Below are 21561 nucleotides of genomic sequence, written 5' to 3'. Positions count from 1 at the left end.
GTTACCTGTAAGCAAGCCCACTTTACGCATTTTTAGTTTGCTCCATGGAGGAGGAGAGTCAACCAGAAATGAATACGCTTCTCTAATAATGAGAAGGAAACAATATATGATCGTCAGAATCTTGCTATATGCAGTAATACGCACTTTAGAGCACTTGGAACGAAACCAAACATTTACCAACTAATCAAAGTTCATTGACCGTTGGAGTGGAGGCAGATATTTGAATAGATTTTCCCAGGGCATAGGTTAGCCTAGTTAAGATTCTGGAGCCATTCCTGAGTTCCATTCACGAAACAACTACTTTCCTAAATATAAAAAGCTGCTCATCCAGAATTTTAGCCCTTCCCCTGAAAAATCACTCAGTTCCTCATTCCCAGCATATAGTAATTTCTACCGTACCAGTTGCTTTCTGCCACCCCCCCCCCCCATCTGCTAACGCCTGGATATATTCCTAGGCTATATACAAGCAGTGACGGTTCCGGTCTTTCTTGCCCTTGAGACTAAATGACACCCCCCTATCTCCCGAAAAATTCAGGCCAAATTTTAACAAAATTTCATTTATTAACAAAATTTTAATTCAAAATGTCACGAAAAAATTTAATTAAATTCGTTGTGCTTACTTTTATCTTCAAAAAATGGTGATGAAGATAGAAAAATGAAAATTTTGGATTCAATTCGGTTATACTTATACCCAACTGCGCCCTATACTTTATTAAAAAAAAAAAAAAAAACTGAAAAAAAAAGATTATAACCGTTAGATTATTTATTTGAAAGTTTGCGGCCCTAAAATGTTTGTGCATGGCCCCCTTAAAACCAACTGTATACAACACTGTTGTTATATATATATATATATATATATATATATATATATATATATATATATATATATATATATATATATATATATATATATATATCAAACAACAAAGAGAGATAAAACTCAAAAAAAAAAAAATCGAACGAGACCGCGGCCAGTGGAGAGAAAAGACTAAAATAACGCGCGTATTTCACCTGTATCTAAACTAGAAGTCCTCAGTACAACATAAAAAGAAAAAACACTTAACTAAAAACAGATCAAACCACCAATAATAATAATAAATGTAATTGTCGCCACTGATCCATGTAGGGAAAAGAAGCTATTAGAGTTGCGTCAATGAGAACATCAAAGCAACTGAGGAAAAATTATAAAAATTGAAACTAAGTTAACTATTCTGTTGGTAAATAATCCTCTTGTTAGCTAATATTGAAGCAACTCTTTTTGGTCCGTGGGTAATCTTGTCCTCTGATTGAAATGTAAAAATTTTAATTCCCTTATTGACTATTGGTTCATATTTCAAAAGGCAATCATAAATTGCGTCCATATTTAAATTCTCCGTGTCTTTATTTATTGAAAGATTAGCAAACATACTTTTTTTTTTTAATTTCTGTAGCCTCCCTCGCCCACTGAGATAAACCCCTATCATTAGAAATAGCTGTGGCCTCATCAAATTGTATAAAATGTTCAGGATGAAAGAATGTATGGTCAGCCACAGCCGACACAAAAGTTTCAGGAGGCTTTCTTAATTGTAGGGTTTTTATGGCACTTGGTATTAACCAAGTGACATATAGCAATCGCAAATTCTGTCGGTCTGTCTGTCTGTCGATCCCGGTTTTGCTACTTTAGGCACTTCCAGGTAAGCTAGGACGATGAAATTTGGCAGGCGTATCAGGGACCGGACCAGATTAAATTAGGGGGAGTGAAAAAAAAAGAAAAAAAAGAGGGGCCCGTTAATTCGGAAAAAATAGAAAAATTGAAGTATTTTTAACTTACGAACGGTTGATCAGATCTTAATGAAATTTGATGTTTGGAAGGATATCGTGTCTCAGAGCTGTTATTTTAAATCCCGATCGGATCTGTTGACATTGGGGGAGGGGGATTTGGGAGGGGGAAACGTAAAATCTTGGAAAACACTTAGAGTGGAGGGATCAGGATGAAACTTGGTGGGAAAAATAAACAAAAGTCCTAGATACATGATTAACATAACCAGAACGGATCCGCTCTCTTTGGGGTAGTTGGGGGGGGGGGCTAATTCTGAAAAAGTAGAAAAAATGAGGTATTTTTAACTTACGAACGGGTGATCGGATCTCAATGAAATTTGATATTTAGAAGGATATCGTGTCTCAGAGCTCTTATTTTAAATCCCAACCGGATCTGGGGACATTGGGGGAGGGGAGTTGGGAGGGGAAAACCTAAAATCTTGGAAAACACTTATAGTGGAGGGATCAGGATGACACTCGGTGGGAAAAATAAGCACAAGTCCTAAATACATGATTGACTTAACCGGAACGGATCTGCTCTCTTTGGGGTAGTTGGGGGGGGGGGTTAATTCTGAAAAAAAATAGAAAATATGAGGTACTTTTAACTTACGAACGGGTGATCGGATCTCAATGAAATTTGATATTTAGAAGGATATCGTGTCTCAAAGCTCTTATTTCAAATCCCGACCGGATCTGGTAATATTGGGGGAGTTAGGGGTTGGAGGACCTAAAATCATGGCAAACGCTTAGATTGGAGGGATCGGGATGAAAGTTAGTGGGAAAATAAGCAGAAGTCTTAGATACGTGATTTGCATAGTTAGAACGGATCCGCTCTATTGGGGGGGGGGGGGGGGTTAATTCTCAAAAATTAGAAAAAATGACGTATTTTTAACTTAAGAAGGAGTGATCGGATGTTCGTGAAACTTCATATTTAGAAGGACCTCGTTACTCAGATCTTTTATTTTAAATCTTAACTGGATCCAGCGTCATTGGGGGGGGGGGCAGAAATCTTAGAAAATACTTAAAACGGAGAGATCAGGATGAAACCTGTCTAAGATACGTGACTGACATAACCGAACCGGGTCTGCTCTCTTTGGTGGAGTTGGGGGGGGGGGGGGGTAATTTTGAAAATTGAGGTATTTGTAACTTACGAAGGGGTGACCAGATCTTAATGAAATTCGATATTTAGAAGGATCTTGTGCTTTGAAGCTCTAATTTTAAATTCCGACCAGATCCTCTGACATTGGTGGATTTGGAGGGGGAAACCGGAATTCTTGGAAAACGTGAAAATTGGGGTATTTTTATCTTACGAATAGGTCATCGGATCTTAATGAAATTTGATATTTAGAAGGAATTCGTGTCTCAGAGCTCTTATTTAAAATCCCGACCAGATCTTCTGAGATTTGGGGGAGTTGGAGTGGGAAATCTTGGTAAACACTTGGAGTGGAGGAATCGGGATGAAGCTTGGTGGATAGAATAAGCAAATGTCCTTGATACGTGATTGACGTAACCGTACTGGAATCGCTCTCTTTGGGGGAGTTGGGGGGAGGGGTTCAGTAATTTGGCGAGTTTGGCGCTTCTGGACGTGCTAGGACGACGAAAATCGGTAGGCGTGTCAGGGAGCTGCACAAATTGACTTGATAAAGTCGTTTTCCCAGATTCGACCATCTGGGGGGTTAAAGGAAGAGGAAAAGTTAGAAAAAATTAGGTATTTATAACTTACGAGTGGGTGATCGGATCTTAATGAATATTGATATTTAGAAGGACATCGTGACTCAGACCTCCTATTTTAAATCCTGACCGGCACTAAGCCTCTGATTTTCCTTTTAAATCAATCTATTGATTCTTAGGATTTTGTTAGAGCTCATACCATATGAGCTCTTGGCTCTTAGCTCTTCTCGCCTCGTCACAAGTGCCATATGAGCTCTTAACTCTTGTTATGGTACTTGGTATCTACCATGTATGGAAAAATTAGAAAAAAATTAGGTATTTTTAACTTACGAACGGGTGATCGGAAAACGCTTACAGTGGAGGGATCAGGATGAAACTTGGTGGTAAAAATAAGCCCAAGTCCTAGATAAGTGATTGACATACCTGGAATGGATCTGCTCTGTTTGGGGGAGGGAGGGGAGGGTCAATTTGGAAAAATTAGAAAAAATGAGATATTTTTAACTTACGAAGGAGTGATCGGATCTTAATGAAATTTGATGTTTGGAAAGATATCATGTCTCAGAGCTCTTATTTTAAGTCACATCCGGATCCAGTGGCACTTGGAGGGAGTTGGGGGGACCTAAAATCTTGAAAAATGCTTAGAGCGGAGCGATCGGGATGAAATTTGGTGGGTAAAATAAGCACAAGTCCTAGATGTGTGATTGACATTACTGGAATGGATCTGCTCTCTTTGGGGAAGTTGGAGGGTGGTGGTGGTAATTTTGAAAAATTAGAAAAAATGAGGTATTTTTAACTTAAGAAGGTGTGATCAGATCTTAATTAAATTTCATATTTACAAATACCTCGTACCTCAGATATCTAATTTTAAATCCCGACTAGATCCACTGTCATTGGGGGGGAGGGGAACCGGAAATCTTGGAAAACGCTTAAAGCGGAGAGATCAGGATGAAACTTGGTGGGAAGAATAAGCCCAAGTCCAAGATGCCTGACTGACATAACCGGACCGGATCCACTCTCTTTGGTGGAGTTGGGGGGAGAGGGGGCAATTTGGAAAAATTAGAAGAAATGAGTTATTTTTAACTTACGAACGGGTGATCAGATCTTAATGAAATTGATATTTAGAAGGATCTTGTGCTTTAGAGCTCTTATTTTAAAAATCCCGACCAGATCTGGTGGCATTGGGGGAGGGGTGTTGAGGGGGGGAACCGGAAATCTTGAAAAACGGGAAAATTGATGTATCTTTATCTTACGAATGGGTGATCAGATCTTAATGAAGCTTGATATATTGAAAGATCTTATGTCTCAGATGCTCTATTTTCAATTCGAGTTGGATCCGCAGTCATAGGGGGTAGGAGGGGGAACAGAAATCTTGGAAACCGGAAATCTCGGAAAACGCTTAGAGTGGAGAGATCGGGATGAAACTTGGTGGGAAGAATAAGTACAAGTACTTGATACGTGATTGGCATAACCAGACTGAATCCGTTCTCTTTGCGGGAGCTGGGAGTTGTTAATTTGGAAAAATTAGAAAAATTGAGGTATTTTTAACTTAAGAAAAGGTGACCGGATCTTAATGAAATTTGATATTTAGAAGGAATTCGTGTCTCAGAGCTCTTATTTCAAATCCCGACTAGATCTTTTGACTTTGGGGGAAGTTGAAGGAGGAAATCTTGGAAAACGCTTAGAGTGGGGAAATTGGGATGAAACTTGGTGGGTAGAATGAGTAAATGTCGTAGATACGTGATTGACGTAACCGGACTGGATCTGCTATCTTTGCGAGAGTTAGGGGGTGGGGTTCAGTGCTTTGGCGAGTTAGGTGCTTCTGGACGTGCTAGGACGATGAAAATTGGTAGGTGTGTCAGGGAGATAAAGTCTTTTTCCCCGATTCGACCATCTGGAGGGCTGAAGGGAGAGGAAAAATTAGAAAAACTGAGGTATTTTTAACTTACGAGTGGGTGATCGGATCCAAAATGAATTTTAATATTTAGAAGGACCGCGTGACTCAAAGCTCTTATTTTAAATCCTGACCGGTATTAAGCCTCTGATTTTCCTTTTAAATCAATCTATTGATTCTCAGAATTTGCCTAGAGCTCATACCATATGAGCTCTTGGCACTTGGCTCTTCCGGCCTCGTCTCAAGTACCATATGACCTCTTAGCTCTTGTTTTCTATTGAGTTGCGATTCTCAATAAATCTTTCTAACCAAAGTGTTGATGAGTTCTACCAATATAAAACTTTCCACAAGAACAAGGAATTTTATACACCCCACTAACTAAATCTCCCCGGGTTAAATCCTTCCCAGAATTGAGGAAACTACCTAATGGTCTCACTGCTTGGAAACATGTATCAATGTTATGTTTGCGCAAACTTTGTTTAAGCATCCCCCCAAAATAGGTACATAAGGCAAAGAAATGAAACTGTTTGGCATATTTTAATCTGTACACTTTTAAACTCCAATAACCATATTGTTATTTTTAATGCATCCATTTTTCATTATTTTATCAATGAATTTAATCGGGTAACTATTACAAAATAAAATATCCCTCAATTGCAGCAATTCAGAATCTAAAAACTCCTGGGAACAAATTCTGAAAGCTCTATTCACAAGTGCAATCACAACCCCTCGTTTCACTGAAATAGGGTGGCACGAATGAAAGTTCAAATACCTATCACTGTGTTTAGGCTTTCTTTATATTGAGAACAGTAAATGGAAATCACTTTTAATCAATAGGATATCAAGAAAAGATAGTTTGTCATTTTCTTCAAACTCCACTGTAAATGACTAAATTACCGATTAGCTGAAAAATAGCGATTTCTCCCTTTAAAACAATAAGGAGATTAATAGCAACATATTTGGTATCCTTTCTCTTGAAGTTGAGGCACAGCAATAAAAGAAGTCTGCAAAAGAAGTGAGGTTATAATTATGCCATGTAATGAATAGAATTTCTACTTCGTTCTTATAAGGGAGCAAATTGTATTTTAATAATCCTAGTATTTACAAACTTTTTTGAGGTGTTTGACTTCAGTACACATCTGCAACTTTGGAAAATTCTAGAAGTTGACATGATACTTACCAAATATGTGCAACGAGTTTAAACGTATTACGAGAAGTCGGGGATCTGTAGGACTATAGCCTCTCCCTTGTTTTTAGACTATCGCATAAACTGTGTGCCTGGTAACGCCTTGTTTTGTCATCTAGAAGTCCAATTTAGATAATGTCTTTCACTTATTGGCATCAACTGCAATGATGATGTTAGAATTTTATCTGAGCTGGCCAGGCTCAAGCTATTCTGGATAACATTGAAAAATGACGGGCTTGGTTGGTTTTAAAAGCCACACTGAAAAACTAAAATTATGACCATTAACCACCAAGATATACTTCTTTTAATATTAAAGCAAGTCCCACTGGAGAAAGAAAAGCATTTTACAGGCCTTGGATCTTTGCTCAGTGCTGTAGGGTCTGAAAAGTGTGGGTAGTCTCCATATATTTCTGAGACAAGCTTCAGGCAAAATCCCAAACTTCCTTGACTTTAATCCGGATCATTCCCCTTTATGGTTACAAAAAATGGTCGGCGAAGTAAAGTATCTTTAAAGAAGTTCCGGTGACCACATGCCAACAATATTAGAATTTTGTGTGATTGCGCAAAAAAGGGTATAATACTTCGAAGACGTTTCATCATAGGAGATGTTTTTTTCCGTATTGAAAAGCCACGTTTGAGACGGATCGGCTGAGCCAGTTATCACGCGGAAGTGACAGTACCAAAGAGGGCAGAATTACAGCGGTGAAAATCCGCCCAAGTTAGGCTTTCAAACCATCAGTGGCTTCAGAAAATTAGATCAGATAACTAACTCATTGGGTAATATATAATTGGCCAACAATAATTGGCCACAGACAGCACAGTATAGTCAATTAAAGTGTCGAAGAGTCTGGAAGCTGGGTGCGTCAATTCGTGCCAAAAGCACAGAATCGTACCCTCCTCATTAAGTCTATAATTTTAAAAAATGGTTGTTTTTCTCGGGACTTATGTATTATAACCACCACACTCAAGAAGTGAAGTTACATTAATACTAATGGAATGTACTTAAATTTGATGAAAATATAAAACTTTAGTTACAAAATTATCGAAACTACAACAGAGAATTTCCGAAAGCAGGCCACCCGGAACTCATTATATTAAATAGTATTTAAATGGTTTCTAACCCAACCAAACGTGACCAAAGTACCAACTCTATATAAGTATTTAATTAAAATATGCCTACATTATAGTTTATCTCTCTCAGGCTAAGCTGATTATCACCAAATACATGCTGAAATACAGAAAGAAACTGGTTTTACTCAGACAGAGAACTAGAGTGTGATGGCTATAATGCATAAGTGCCTTATTCTCCTTTTGGGATTTGGTGGATGGAAGGAATATAGACTTATATAGTTGTAATATTTTGCTACTATCTTCTCTGATCATGTGGGCTCCCATTTAAAATTTATTTTTAAATCTTCAGTATTTCTGTTTGGGAAGTTTTTGAAGTTTTTTTTTTTTACAATCTTAATCCTTATTTTTTGCTTCTTTTTATTTTGATAATATACTTTTGTCTATATTGATATCGTGTGCTCTTTTCATTACTTTCTTCATTCTCACTTTTTGTTCCAATTTTTTTTCTTAAATTTTTCTTTTCACCCTTTGTTTATTTTGTGTAATTTTTTAGGTGTTCTATTTGTTTTCTTCCTCCTCGAGCCATGTCCTGCAAGACCAAATGGGGCCAGGTCGCTGGAAGTCGTCTATAAGTTCAAGCGAACAGACATACATATAGGTATGAACAAGTATAGATCTAGATAAACAACGAAATAATAAAATGGTAAAGCGATGACTCGAATAACTTTAAAGAAGACAATTTTTGACTAAAAGAAAGACCACTATGTATGAAGCTATGTACAGTAAAAAGCGTCCAAAAATCCTTCCAATAAGCAAACAACTACCCAAATTTAATTAATGGTTCCTTCACCGCCACATAATTTTATTGTGCTTATAATCCTGTACAGTTGATGCCAGTCCATCTCCTCCATTCAGATCTGATAGGCTAAAATCATCCTTGAAATGATACTTTGGAGGTATGAGCTCTAGAAAAAAGTGCTAAAAGGGTTGTAAATAATCGATGTTCATTCACTCTCAGCATGCTGAGATTTTACCCACTTCATAATGACTTTTTAATATTTATAAATAAATAAATATTTATTTGATAAATAATTTTTGATGAATCATACTTTTAAATTTCAACTTCAATGTTTCTAATGTTTATTTTCTGAAATACTTTTTTCTTGGATATTTTTTTTATTCATTTTCAACTTTTGTGTTCACGCATTCGCACCCGTTTGGAAATTAGGACAAATCGAAGGCTGAAAAGTAATTATGTTTCATGTATCTTTGATTATCTGGGTCTTTTGGTCAGATAGATCATGCATTTAATATATTTTATATTTTAAAGTGCTTCATATCTGTTAAAATTACAGCCTTTGAAATATTTATTATCTAATAATAATATTTATGATCTAATAATGAGGTACAAGAGCATGGAAGCTTATCACAGACAGTGGTTTTCTCATAGAAAAAATTAAATACATGAAACCACATAATGTATAGTATATCTTAGTTTTGCTTATTTGTCTCTTCTATCTCTTCATATAATAATATGAAAAAAACTTCGTTTTCTTAAAGAGTTAAAGAGGCTGCGTCCCAAAGTCGAACCTTAAAACGTACAGGAATTAGAAGAGGCAGTTGGGGGGCTGCCGCCCCCCAAACCCCCAGCTTTTAAAGACTCTTTTGTACAGTTTTTTTTGTGGGGGGACTTCATTGTTACTAATTACTAGTTTCGGCGCAATGGTTCTCCTGTCCTCTTGTGTTTAACATTTTTCGAAGTTATTCCATTATTCATTCATTTCAATTTTTTGTTAATTAAAAGAGGGCCTTTCCGAAGCCAAGAGCGGGGGGTTAGCAAAAAAACAAAAAACCTGTACAAAAGAGTCTTTAAAAGGGTTTGGGGGCGGCAGCCCCCCAACTGCCTCTTCTAATTCCTGTACGTTTTAAGGTTCGACTTTGGGACGCAGCCTCTTTAACTCTTTAAGAAAACGAAGTTTTTTTCATATTATTTCTGTACGTTTTTCTACAATCCATGGTGGATGTAATTTAATAATTCCTGTACTCCTCGTACAGGAATTAGGAGAGGAACTTGGGTGGCTGCCGCCCCCCCCGCTTTTAAATCATTGTATAAAATAGAAAAAAAATAGATAGAATGACCGAAATGTTTCTTTTGCTCATAAGAAGCTAATATTCTGTTATCTCTCAATTGATAAGCTGTCCAGGTGTTATCAAAATTATACACTTTTATTTTGATGTTGTTAAAAAACCACCCGTAAGGGACTTGAACCCTTGACCAGAGGATTAAAAGTACCACGCTCTACCGACTGAGCTAATCACTTGCATGTGTGTAAATATAACTTCTCAATAAATTTTAAAAATTTCAAATTAACATGGGCTCTTATGGAGAGAAATGCGTTAATTAAGTAGCTAATGCGTGGTTTCTGGAAAACAGGGAAGGAGTTATCGGATCGAGCTGAAATTTCGCGGATAAGCTCCTGGGCCGTAGGGGACCTTAACTTGTGAATTTCAGCCCGATCGGACAACGTTAAAAGGGGGGTGGGGTTGGGGGGTCGAAACTTTCGGGGGGTTAAGATTTTCCTACGAAACTTTCCAGGAAAATTACTCGGAGAATTCCGCATCGAATGAGTCTTCGTACACCCAGATCCGATGTCGGATGTGACCTGTAGGCGTCTAGAAAAAAAAAGAAAATGAATTTTAAGTGGCTATGCGTGGTTTCTGGAAAACAGGGAAGGAGCTATCGGATCGAGCTGAAATTTTGCGGATAAGCTCCTGGGCCCTAGGGGACCTTAACTTGTGAATTTCAGCCCGATCGGACAACGTTAAAGGGGGGCTGGGGTTGACGGGTCGAAACTTTCGGCCAGATTTTCCCCATGAAGGAAAAGTTGGAGGGGGATGAAATTTTGCAGGTTTCTTAGTTGGAGCTCGGGCTATGAAATGCATCCCTCCCCATCCCTCTGTGACCACTGGAACCGAAGATCGCTTAACATTGTCGTGGGTCGCCTCTTTATAGAGGCACGAGTGTGCCTCCTTGATAAATTACTTGACGATTTTCTGCTCAAATGTGCAATTTAATTTTTCTGAGGGGTTGAGGGGGGGAGGGGCTCTAGAGTGCTATGAATCTGATAATAAGTTGGAATAAATATGGTACGTGGGCAATTTTAAGGCAGAAATACGTTTTTACGGTTCTGTTATGAGGCCCAATAATACTGACAAATATATGGAGAAAATTCGCCTCTTTTTGTAAGGTATATATCTGGTCAGTTTTGAACCTTGGGGGACAAGTGCTTCCTGGCCCCTCGCCAAAAAGGGTTAATGGTCCTAGCTTCTTAGTTCAGTTCTGAACTGTGCTTTGTTTCTATCCTCTTATTTATGTTTCTTATGTAGCATTGGTATGGTTTGGGACGTTTTGAGAATCCAGGCCCCTCTCCTCTCTTGCGTGTGAAACGGGGTGACCACCTCCAAAAAGGTTGTATCCCTCCCAAAAGTAATTGTGGAACAGCAAAACTTATTGATTGTGTTACTGTAAACCGAAAACTGGCAGGATCAATACAATATACTAAGGTATATAGGGTACTGTTATTGATGTTAAAAATAAATATCACCATTTAGCAGTGTCTAGGGTTAATTTAAAGCTGAAATTTTGGAAGGGTAGCTACCTCTCGGGAAGTTATGATGTTTGTAGACCCTAGGATGAGAATTTGAGAGAAACTTACCAGGAACAGCGAATTCTAAACTGGGGAGTTTAGAATTTCACAATGTGGAAGATGGATGGAATAGTTATAGGAAACCATTTGTGAAGCTGCTGATTGTGTTTTAAGGAAGAAAGTTAGGAGCTCAGCTATGAGTACCAGTGAAAAAGCTCTATGTTTAATACAGAGGAAAAGGGCCTTGTACAAAAATTATCTGAGTGATAGATAATATGAAAACAAAAGGAATGTAAATAAATTGGAGAGAGCATCACAATATGAACTAAGTAGGTGTGAAGTGGAGGCCTTGAATAAAATGGCTGAAGATGAGGAAGATGCAGCTAGACGGCATAATAGTAAAATATTTTACTGACAAGTTAATAAATTGAGAGGGAATAGTCAATCTGGACTTGTCCCAGTTAAAGACAGGAACAGGACCACAATTATCAATAAGGAAAGAGCTAAAGAGGGATGATCTGAACATTTTGAGAACGCGCTTAACTGAGAAAGAGTTACAGGAAAAGATATAGAGGAGAATGAGTTTGTGATATCTTGGGTGTGAAGCAATATTTGTTTTGTGAGGAAGAATTAGCGACAGTACTATAAGGATTAAAAAATAATAAGGATCAAGGTACTGATTTTGTAGTAAATCAGTTTCTTCGATATGGTTTTTCTGGGGATATAAATAAGTTACTGAAGATTATGAATATGATTTTTGAAAAAGGAGAAGTATCAATCGATAATAGGAAAACCTTAATTAAAGCATTGTATAAGAGAGATGATAAGAGAAAGTGTGGTAATTATCGAGGCATTAGTCTCAGGGCTTCCACTTTTCTGTTTCAACATTCCCTATTTTCATATCAATTTTTCCTAAAATTCCTTATCTTTATATCTGATTTCTCCCTATTTTTTTCCCTAGAAAAAAGAAATATTTCGACTTAGATTTCGGTACAATCTACACGAAAAAAGTAACGTAGAACCATAGTGTTATTTTTTACTTCAGATCATGATATACATAAAAATTTTTTACACTCATAAAAGAAGTTCAAGTAAGTGTCATCTCCAGCACTTCATCGCACGTAGCGTTAGCTTTCGTCTTGAAGCCAGCAACAGCTTTCGGTATCCTGACAGTTGATGAAGTTTTATCTTCGTTTTTCAACCAATAACTGACTCGAATAAGTGAGACTAGTGTGACGTTCTCGAAACTATTTTGGATGTCTGTTTTGATTAATTTCAGGAGACTAAACAAACACTCACCTGGTACATTACTAAAGGGTAACGAAAAAATCAGTGATATGCACTTCTGCAATTCTGGGTACTTGACTTCACCACTGCAAGTCTTCAGACTAAGTATCTTCGTTCAGACTGTCATTTTTTTGGACACAACACTTTTCTGTTAGAACAGGAAATCTCGAAAATAGTGGCCTCAGAGGTTTTGACTTCAAATTTCTTGCATTCCTTGGTTCAACCAATGCCAAAATGTCATTAATTTTGTCTTTAAACTTGAAACGGTCTTGAATCTGCTTAATTAGGACTATATAATGGTTTTGACGAGACTGGTAATAGAGATCAATGTTATCACTTGGCTCTTAAGCATTTACGAGTTCTTGCATTGAATCGGTTGCAGCTATTCCCACATATGTCTAGTTTAAAGGCAGGTAACAAACCAACACTGCAAATATAGTCTAGTTCCATGAAGTTAGACGCAACATCATTCACAATTTTTCTGACACTTGCCTTTAGGGAACAAAAAAGTGGAAGCTCAGATTGTAAAATTGTGTTGAATTCATTAGAGAAGACAAGAGAGCAGTCCATAAATTCAAGGTATGACTTTGTCAACTTGCTTTGTAGTGTTGACAAGATAAGGTCATTGGTTGTATTTGGGTTTTCAAACGTGGTTTCTATGAAATAATGAGTAAGAGCAGCCCGGTGCTCAATAAGCCTCTTTATGCAGGCCTGAAGGGACAACCAACGGGTCTGTCCTGGTGCAAGAGTTGGGAGTGCTTTGCATTCAAAGAACTTCTGAAATTCAGGATAGTTATCTCGCCTGGAAGCACTCCTGGAAAAGTGGGCATAGATATTTCGTGCCAAGTCTTCTAGTGTCTTGGGAAGTGAAAATATGCACAGGATGAATATAAGTGAATAAGATGGCACGAGCATTTCACATTCAAGATACGAAGCATCATGGGTTTCATTAGCGTTGAAGGAGACCTATTGGCTCCAAACATGACGTTAGTAGTATCCGCACAAAATTAAACAATATTTTGCCAGGGAATAAAGTTTTTTTCAATGACTTGTTTGATGCAGCTAGTCAGACCCTCGGCTGATCCCTCACTACGCTTATCCATGTCCAATACTTCAACATGAAGTTTTAGATCTTTCTCACTAAAAAATATTGCAATGATAATTTTTTCAGCCTTTTGTTTCAAAAAATCAAACTTTCACTGAAAATTCTTACTTTACCCCAGACTTCCCTGAAAATCCTTACTTTACCCCAGATTTCCCTGAAAATCCTTACTTTACCCCAGATTTTCCTGAAAATCCTTACTTTACCCCAGATTTCCCTTTCTCCGTATATTCAAATAAGTGTCCCTAAAAGAAGTGATTTCTCCCTAAAATAGGGTAATCTCCCTAACAATGGAAGCCCCTATTAGTCTGGCCTCTGTAGGTAGCATATTACTTTGTAATGTGATACTTTTTAGACTGAGAGATGCTGTAGACAAAGTTATAAGAAAAGAACAGTGCGGTTTTAAGAAAGGTAGAGGGTGTGTCGACCAAACTTTTACTCTTAGGTTAATAATTGAGAAGTGCCTGAGTTGTCAAGTACCCTTGTTCCTCAGTTTCATACATTATGAAGAAGTGCTTGATTCTGTTGATAGAAGAGCTTTACCGAAGGTCTTATCCTTGTATGGTATACCAGTCAAATACGTTGAAGTGATTGGAGCTAAGGATTAGTGAAGTGAGGTTAGCAGCTGGTTTTGCATCAGGAGTTGAGCAGTGTTTTGTTCTATCCTCTTAATATGGATAATTTTGATGGACTTTGTCTTAAGGAACAGAGGAAAGACACTGCTCGGCCACGGAATCAAATGGGGAAGAAAAAACTTGACTTGGATTGTTCGGACGATTTAAGCATTTTACATGAAATTGTGAGCAAAATAAATGAATTTTTAGAAGTTTTGGGAATTTACGGTGCTAAAAAAATGTTTGAAAATTAATGTTTGGAAGTCTAAGTCACTAAGGCTAGGAGTTAGTGAAAATGAAAAGGTGGCATTGAGTAACGAAAAAATTGATCAGGTGGATAGCTCCACTTACCTTTTTTGAACAGTGAAGATGTTAAAAGTAAATTAGCCATGGCACAGGTTGTTTTTTCACCGTAAAAATTTTTAATTTGAAGAATAGAAAGATAATTCTGCAACCAAGATTAGAATTTTTGTTAAGTAGTGATTTTTGTTAAGATTCTATGACTTTTAGGGGCTGTTTCCCCCTATTTCCTAAAATAAGGCAAATTTTCTCAGGCTCTTAACTTTTGTTGGGTAAGACTAAACTTGACGAACCTTATATATTTAAAATCAGCATCAAAATGTGATTCTTTTGATGTAACTCTTGGTATTAAAGTTCCGTTTTTTAGGGTTTTGTGTCAATATTGAGCCGGGTCTCTCCTTACTACAGTTCCTTACCACGAACTGTTTGATACGCCATTCACTCAATTTTACGCAGTTTAGAACTCAAGAACAAACCGGTTTCTTCGTTAGTTTCTTCGTTACTTTAGAAACAAATTTGGGAGCATGAGCATGTTCTGCCTATGAAGGATGACAGATAGCCAAAGATTGCCCTTTTCGGCCAACAGTCAGGGGCTAGACGGAAAGCAGGTCGTCCGTGGTTAGGGTGGGAGGATGTCTTAAAGAAAGATTTAAAGGAAATTGGAACTTCTTGGGTGGAATTTTTCATATATATATATATATATATATATATATATATATATATATATATATATATATATATATATATATATATATATATATATATATATATATATATATATATATATATATATATATATATATATATATATATATATATATATATATATATATATATATATATATATATATATATATATATATATATATATATATATATATATATATATATATATATATATATATATATATATATATATATATATATATATATATATATATATATATATATATATATATATATATATATATATATATATATATATATATATATATATATATATATATATATATATATATATATATGCTAGCTGGGTCCTGGTGGCTTCGCCAATGGGTCCAAGCATAGCACGCGGCCGGTTTCTATAAATGGATTATCATTGTCCCTTATATTCTAACCGCAAACAGTTTGCTGTCTTTTCATATTGCAGTTTTTTTCCAAGAAATTTGATTATTAAAGCAAGTCCAATTTCTAACAATGATATCTACTAAGCTTCAATGTTTTGGTTTCCTTTTTTAAGGTTTTCGAATTCTTGTAATCCCTGGTTTTTAATTTAATTTTTTTTTAGTTTTTTTTTAGTTTTTTCTTTATTTTACATTATTTTTTTAGTTTTTTTTTAGTTTTTTTAGATGTTTACCTTTTTTTGTGTCTTTTTTATTTTTTTCTTCATTATTTTATAGTTGTCTTATTTTCCGCAACGTGTCCCAGCAACACGTGTGCAGGGTGCATATTTTTAACTGCTTAAAACTTGCGGATATGCAACTAGTAATTCCTCTGATATACTCTGGTAATTCCTCGACACGCATTCTTTTTTTACTTTTTCTTTCAGCCGCAAGTCTGGTTTCGCGTTTTTCTTGTAATACATCGACACGCTTTCTTTTGGTAATTTCTCTCTGAGTCGCAAGCTTATCCCCCCCCTCCTAAAGCAACACGTATGCAAGGTGCTAATTTTTAACTGCGTAAAATTTGTGGATACATAACATTCTTCGTAGTCCCATTGTCTGTGCATATAAATAGATTATCCGGTTTACCGACTCTTGAGAATACAACATATAATGGTCCATGGGAAAAACAATCCGTATTGTTTTTCCAAAATTTCCGTATTGTTTTCGGTAATCTATACCGCATTTTTCTAATGATTGCCCTTGAGGTTTGTTCATGGTGATTGCAAATGCTAATCTAATTGGGAATTGCAATCTTTTAAATTAATAAGGCCGATCCGTTGGAATCATGGGAATACGAGGAATAAGAGCAGCCTCACCCTCTTAAGGCCCTGTCAAGATTGTTGCCTCTATTACATTTTCTATTGTTTTTTTTTACGGCCAGTCACGTGCCGTTGCAAAGCTTTGGTGGGTTAATATTTCACAACAGATTATTATTACGCCTATTTTTAGTTGTAGCACGTGTGGTAGGAACCCTGGGAGATTCAACTAGAAGTATTTGGCGAGGCAGGTACTCTGGCGGTTTCCGCAATACATGGCCCAACCATTTCAAACGGCGTTCTTTAATAGTGAGCACAACATCTCTCTGAATATTGCACATTCGACGTATATTCACGTTGGAGATTTTTGACATCATATAATAGCGTTTGATTGTTACATAATTTTTTGGTTGATTATTATGTAATAGGACGTGTTAGAGTCCACTAGTGTAACGGGGGAGTTTAATTAAGATATTTTTCTTCAAGACGTTTTTCAAGACATTTCAAGGCAATTTTAGGATGTTTTTATTCAAGACGTTTCTCTTCATGATTTCTTTAGTTCTTCCGTAATAGGGAATGTTTACCATTGTTAAGACTGAGGTATTCACACGTAACTTGTTTCTTCAGTGCCCGTGGGGAATCCCGACTTGTAATTGAGGACACACATATGAGATCTAACCTAACGATGGTACACATACGGGTGTTGCATAGATTTATTTCAGGATTTCATTTTCTCTGAAGGCTTTTTTTCACAGAAACTTTATAGTCTAAAGTTTTTTGTCCACACTGGAATTCAAATATAATACCAGAGATTCCCCCAATGACCAAAGGAGAGCCTTAACCATCTGGACCAGCAAACTTCTCATAATATTTTGATTCGGTAATACATTCTACATGATAACCTATTGCACGCAAGGAGAGCCCCTTGCGCATACTAGAATGCTTAAATGAATTGTGTGTTCCCATACGGCTGCAATAATTGACATGCAGAGGGGAAATCGATTGCTAGAAATTGCTTGCATTTGATACGCATCTATTTGTTAAGTAATACGTTAGAGAGTGCGATCAGATAATATTGGGGTTTATTCATAACGAAATTTTTAGTAATAGAGTCTTTTACTCTATTGGAACTTGGAGGTGCTATCAAAGCACCTGGAACAAGATATTTTCCAGATCCAATAGGATATTTTATCCTAGAACAAGTAATCTAGAGAATAAGCTTTTGCACATACAAGTTTTATTAATAAAATTATATTTACAAGCATTATTAAAACACAGAAATAAAAACAATTAAAACACAATACACGAAAAAATAAAATATGAAAAAAGCTTATAAAGGATCAAATATAAGCAAAAAACATGAATTAAAGAAAGGGGGAACCCTAGCAATCGATTCCAGGAAGGGGGCTGGTATTAGAGATAAATTTAAGCCATATTAAGAGATGTTTCTGAAAGGTCTTAATGAAAATGCATCATTTCTATTCCTCTATTTGACAGACCTGCAACAAAAAGAGACCTATTTTGCATTTGGTTATTTCCGAGAGGTCTAAATGAAAATGTTACGTTTCTTCGATCCAAGAAAATGCATATTCACACCATCTTGAAAATATGTGGTTGGCCGATACCTTAGCAACAAATTCCGGGGGAGTTGTAATCAGAGATAAATTTAAATCTTATGAAGAGTTATCTCAGAGAGGTCTCAATGAAAATGCCGGATTTCTTTGACTGAGTGCTAGATTTCAGTCCCCCCACTACTCTTAACTACTGGAAGAAACGCCAAGGAGGACAGAGGAAGAACTGGTGGAACCTGGCCAAGTCAGACCTTGAACCAATAGGGGGTTTCAGAAAATTTGGTCACAGATGGTCAACACAGTGGCTCGCCTTTGCAGAGCAGCTGGCACAATATCGATCAACGTGGTCCAAGAAGGTCTCTAAGATCATCGATGCCGGGCAAGGTGGAAACGCCTGATTCCCGCCACAAGTACAAGTAAGAAAGTAAGTAATGTCCAAAAGTAAACATTCCCTGTTACATAACAACCAAAAAGCAAACAAAACTCATTACAGGCAAACCCTTTGATTTAGGCATACTTCACTGTTACAGGTGTGCTATATTATTGCACATGTGCGTGTAATAACGTCTTAAGGGACTAGTAGCTCCAATAGTTTATCACCTATGTGTGCTCTTAAAGCTGGAACCCCGTCAATACTACAGTTCAAGTTTTGTTGTGTATTGGACGGTGGGAATTGTTGTCGTGAACCTCGTCATTAAAATCATTCTGACATTTTTGCAGGCCTAGGATGAAAAGCGATCAGATATTATTCAATGAAAAATTGGAAAATGCAAAAAAAAGTCATTGAAAGTTTTTGAATATCCCCGGCTATAGAACCAATAGCTCAGCGAATAAACACACTACTAGTAATGTATTATATTTTTTTTCGTATTCCAATTTTCAATTTACCAATATTCCTGTTAAGGTGTGTCATTTTGTTCAATCCCTATGTGCTTCGCTTTTCCTCGTCACCATTACTGGCTACAGTTTTGACTCAAAACTTAAGACTCAAAACTACAGTTTTGAGTCTTAAGCGCATTTCCCACTGTGGTTTGTAAAGAAATATTGCTCATTAGTACCCGAGATACGCTTTATAATTTAAATGTGACTTTTCTTTAATGAGATGTAGAAGTTCCATTGAGAACATTTTGCAATTATGAATGACGGTAACAAAGTAAGATGTTGAAAATTTCAGAGAAATTTTTGTTGGGAAGAAGGGAGGGGATGGATCCATTTTCTTATGTCTATCTATGCTTGCTAGCATATACACATGGGAGGCCAGAACGGTTAATAATTTAGTATAAGTGGTACCAAAGAATCTCGATAATTGTTACCTGAATAATTATATCAGAAAATATAGGAAAGACATTACGATACATGAGTAGGTAAAGAACCACCAGACATACAACAAGAATACTAATATTGTTAACAACCTGTTCAGCCTGCTGTCACGTAAGTTCTTAATATTCAAGGAATATTTAGGTGGATGTTGAACTAAATCAAAACGAAATATGAGTGTGTAGATTTTCAAAAAGATGACAATGCAGTATCTCAAGAACGCTTACATTATTAAGTAGGATATTTAAGGGTAAGTTGTGGGGAATTTTGAACTAGACAGAATACTTTTTTAATACTTTTATTACTTTTATTTAAATTACTCTTAAAAAAGAACTTATTCAATGAAAGTACGGTTCATCAAAAATATTGACTAAATAATTAAATCTTATCTAAAATCTCATATACTATCCAATATTTGAATTCTCAAGAAGAAAACTGAAAAAGCGGGAAGCCACCAATTTGCAAGTACTGGTACAAACACTAGCAGCAATAAATAACTTTCAATTTCTCTTCTAATGAAGATCTGGAATCATCCAGGCGGAATATGGGTGAGAATTATCCATGGGTAATTTTTTGAGGGGCGAAACGCCGGGAGAATACGCCGGCTCTTCCAAGGGCCATAACTCCAAATCTTTCTAACAGTCCCTTGAGCCCTATATAAAGCTGCTGATGTTAGTGAGAAAACGAGAGGATTAAACAAATCTAATCCTCAAGCTTTACATATTTTGGTTCAATATAGTCTTGCTTGAAATTACATCATTTTATTTCTTTTGAATTTCTTGGTTTGTTTTTATTATTTGTTTGTTAGGTTTATTAATATTTGTTTATTGTTATTATTCAATCCTAACTTTAAAATACACCGTTTTTTTTTTTGCAAAGACTGGAATACTTTCTTGGTGAGGGGGAGTTGGCTTTTATGTAAAACTGAGTCATGTATTTGTTAAAGTACAAAATGGCAGCAAATAGGAAAGAAATTTGCAATTTTAACTTGTAAGCTAATTTGATTACTATTTTAAGTTTTTTATTGCTTATTGTGTATGATAATCAGTTATATAATATTGTTTTTGTTATATTTCAGCTGTTAATTCTGAAACTCAAGCTGGAAAAGTCCTGCTGCCTGTATCTAATTATTATCTTCGAGTTAATAAAACGACGCAGACCCAGGAAAAGTTTCCTGGGGTCTTTTTCATCCGCTCTTCTGATCGTTATATGAACAGGTCGGAAATCTCTTCTGGATCTGTTGTCCCTTCGCCATTTAATTTGACATCAGATGGCTTACTCCTGACTGCAGGTTTGATGGCTGAGTACAACCATGATAAATTTGAGCTGGTGGTTGTTGGACTGCCTGGCAGTGGCTCAACGGATGAAGCCATTATTAAAATAACTGTAAGTATTTTTTAAAGCTTCTGATAAAATAGTATGGAAAACCAAAAAGAGGAAATTTTTGTCTATTCTCTGAGAAAAAAACAGCGCCAGAATGTTCAAACGACGCTAAAAAAAAACAGAGCTAAATGTAAAACCTAAATAAATATTCCCGGCCGATAAGGTGGAAGAGTTTATGCACATGTGGTCACAGGATCATGACGCCTGGGCTGTTATATATTTTTATATTATATAAATTATTAATTCAGAATATACGCATCTATAGGTTTAACAGCATAAGATGGCCTAACTTTCGGTTCCTCAAACAGTTCTGTAAAAACCAGCTTTGTCCAGCCCTCAACTTTGACGTGTTTTATAGCACTATTAAAAATATAATTCATATCAATTTTGTTTGGTCACAACAGGATAAGCCACTAGTCAAAACCTCGCTCTTTACGCTGAAGTTCTAATTTTGTTCCAATTCTTTAAGAATGATAATATGAAAAAAACTTCGTTTTCTTAAAGAGTTAAAGAGGCTGCGTCCCAAAGTCGAACCTTAAAACGTACAGGAATTAGAAGAGGCAGTTGGGGGGCTGCCGCCCTCCAAACCCCCAGCTTTTAAAGACTCTTTTGTACAGTTTTTTTTTGTGGGGGGACTTCATTGTTACTAATTACTAGTTTCGGCGCAATGGTTCTCCTGTCCTCTTGTGTTTAACATTTTTCGAAGTTATTCCATTATTCATTCATTTCAATTTTTTGTTAATTAAAAGAGGGCCTTTCCGAAGCCAGGAGCGGGGGGTTAGCAAAAAAACAAAAAACCTGTA

The 21561-nt window shown here is 36.4% G+C and overlaps 1 protein-coding gene across 4 annotated transcripts in view; it reads left to right on the top strand.

The window, feature by feature from the left end:
* The window catches only part of LOC136038614 (cadherin-87A-like), a 73640-nt gene that overhangs the window by 7179 nt on the left and 44900 nt on the right, over positions 1-21561 (top strand). For all 4 annotated transcript variants that reach the window (XM_065721837.1, XM_065721835.1, XM_065721836.1 and 1 more), the window contains exons 2-3: positions 8170-8274; positions 20454-20761. In XM_065721837.1, the coding sequence (XP_065577909.1) occupies positions 20585-20761 (177 nt within the window). In that variant the 5' untranslated portion in view covers positions 8170-8274; positions 20454-20584. The remainder of the gene's footprint in view (positions 1-8169; positions 8275-20453; positions 20762-21561) is intronic.

Source organism: Artemia franciscana, chromosome 18 (assembly GCF_032884065.1).
Source record: "Artemia franciscana chromosome 18, ASM3288406v1, whole genome shotgun sequence".
NCBI lineage: Eukaryota > Metazoa > Arthropoda > Branchiopoda > Anostraca > Artemiidae > Artemia > Artemia franciscana.
This window is presented reverse-complemented; position numbering and strand designations above follow the sequence as displayed.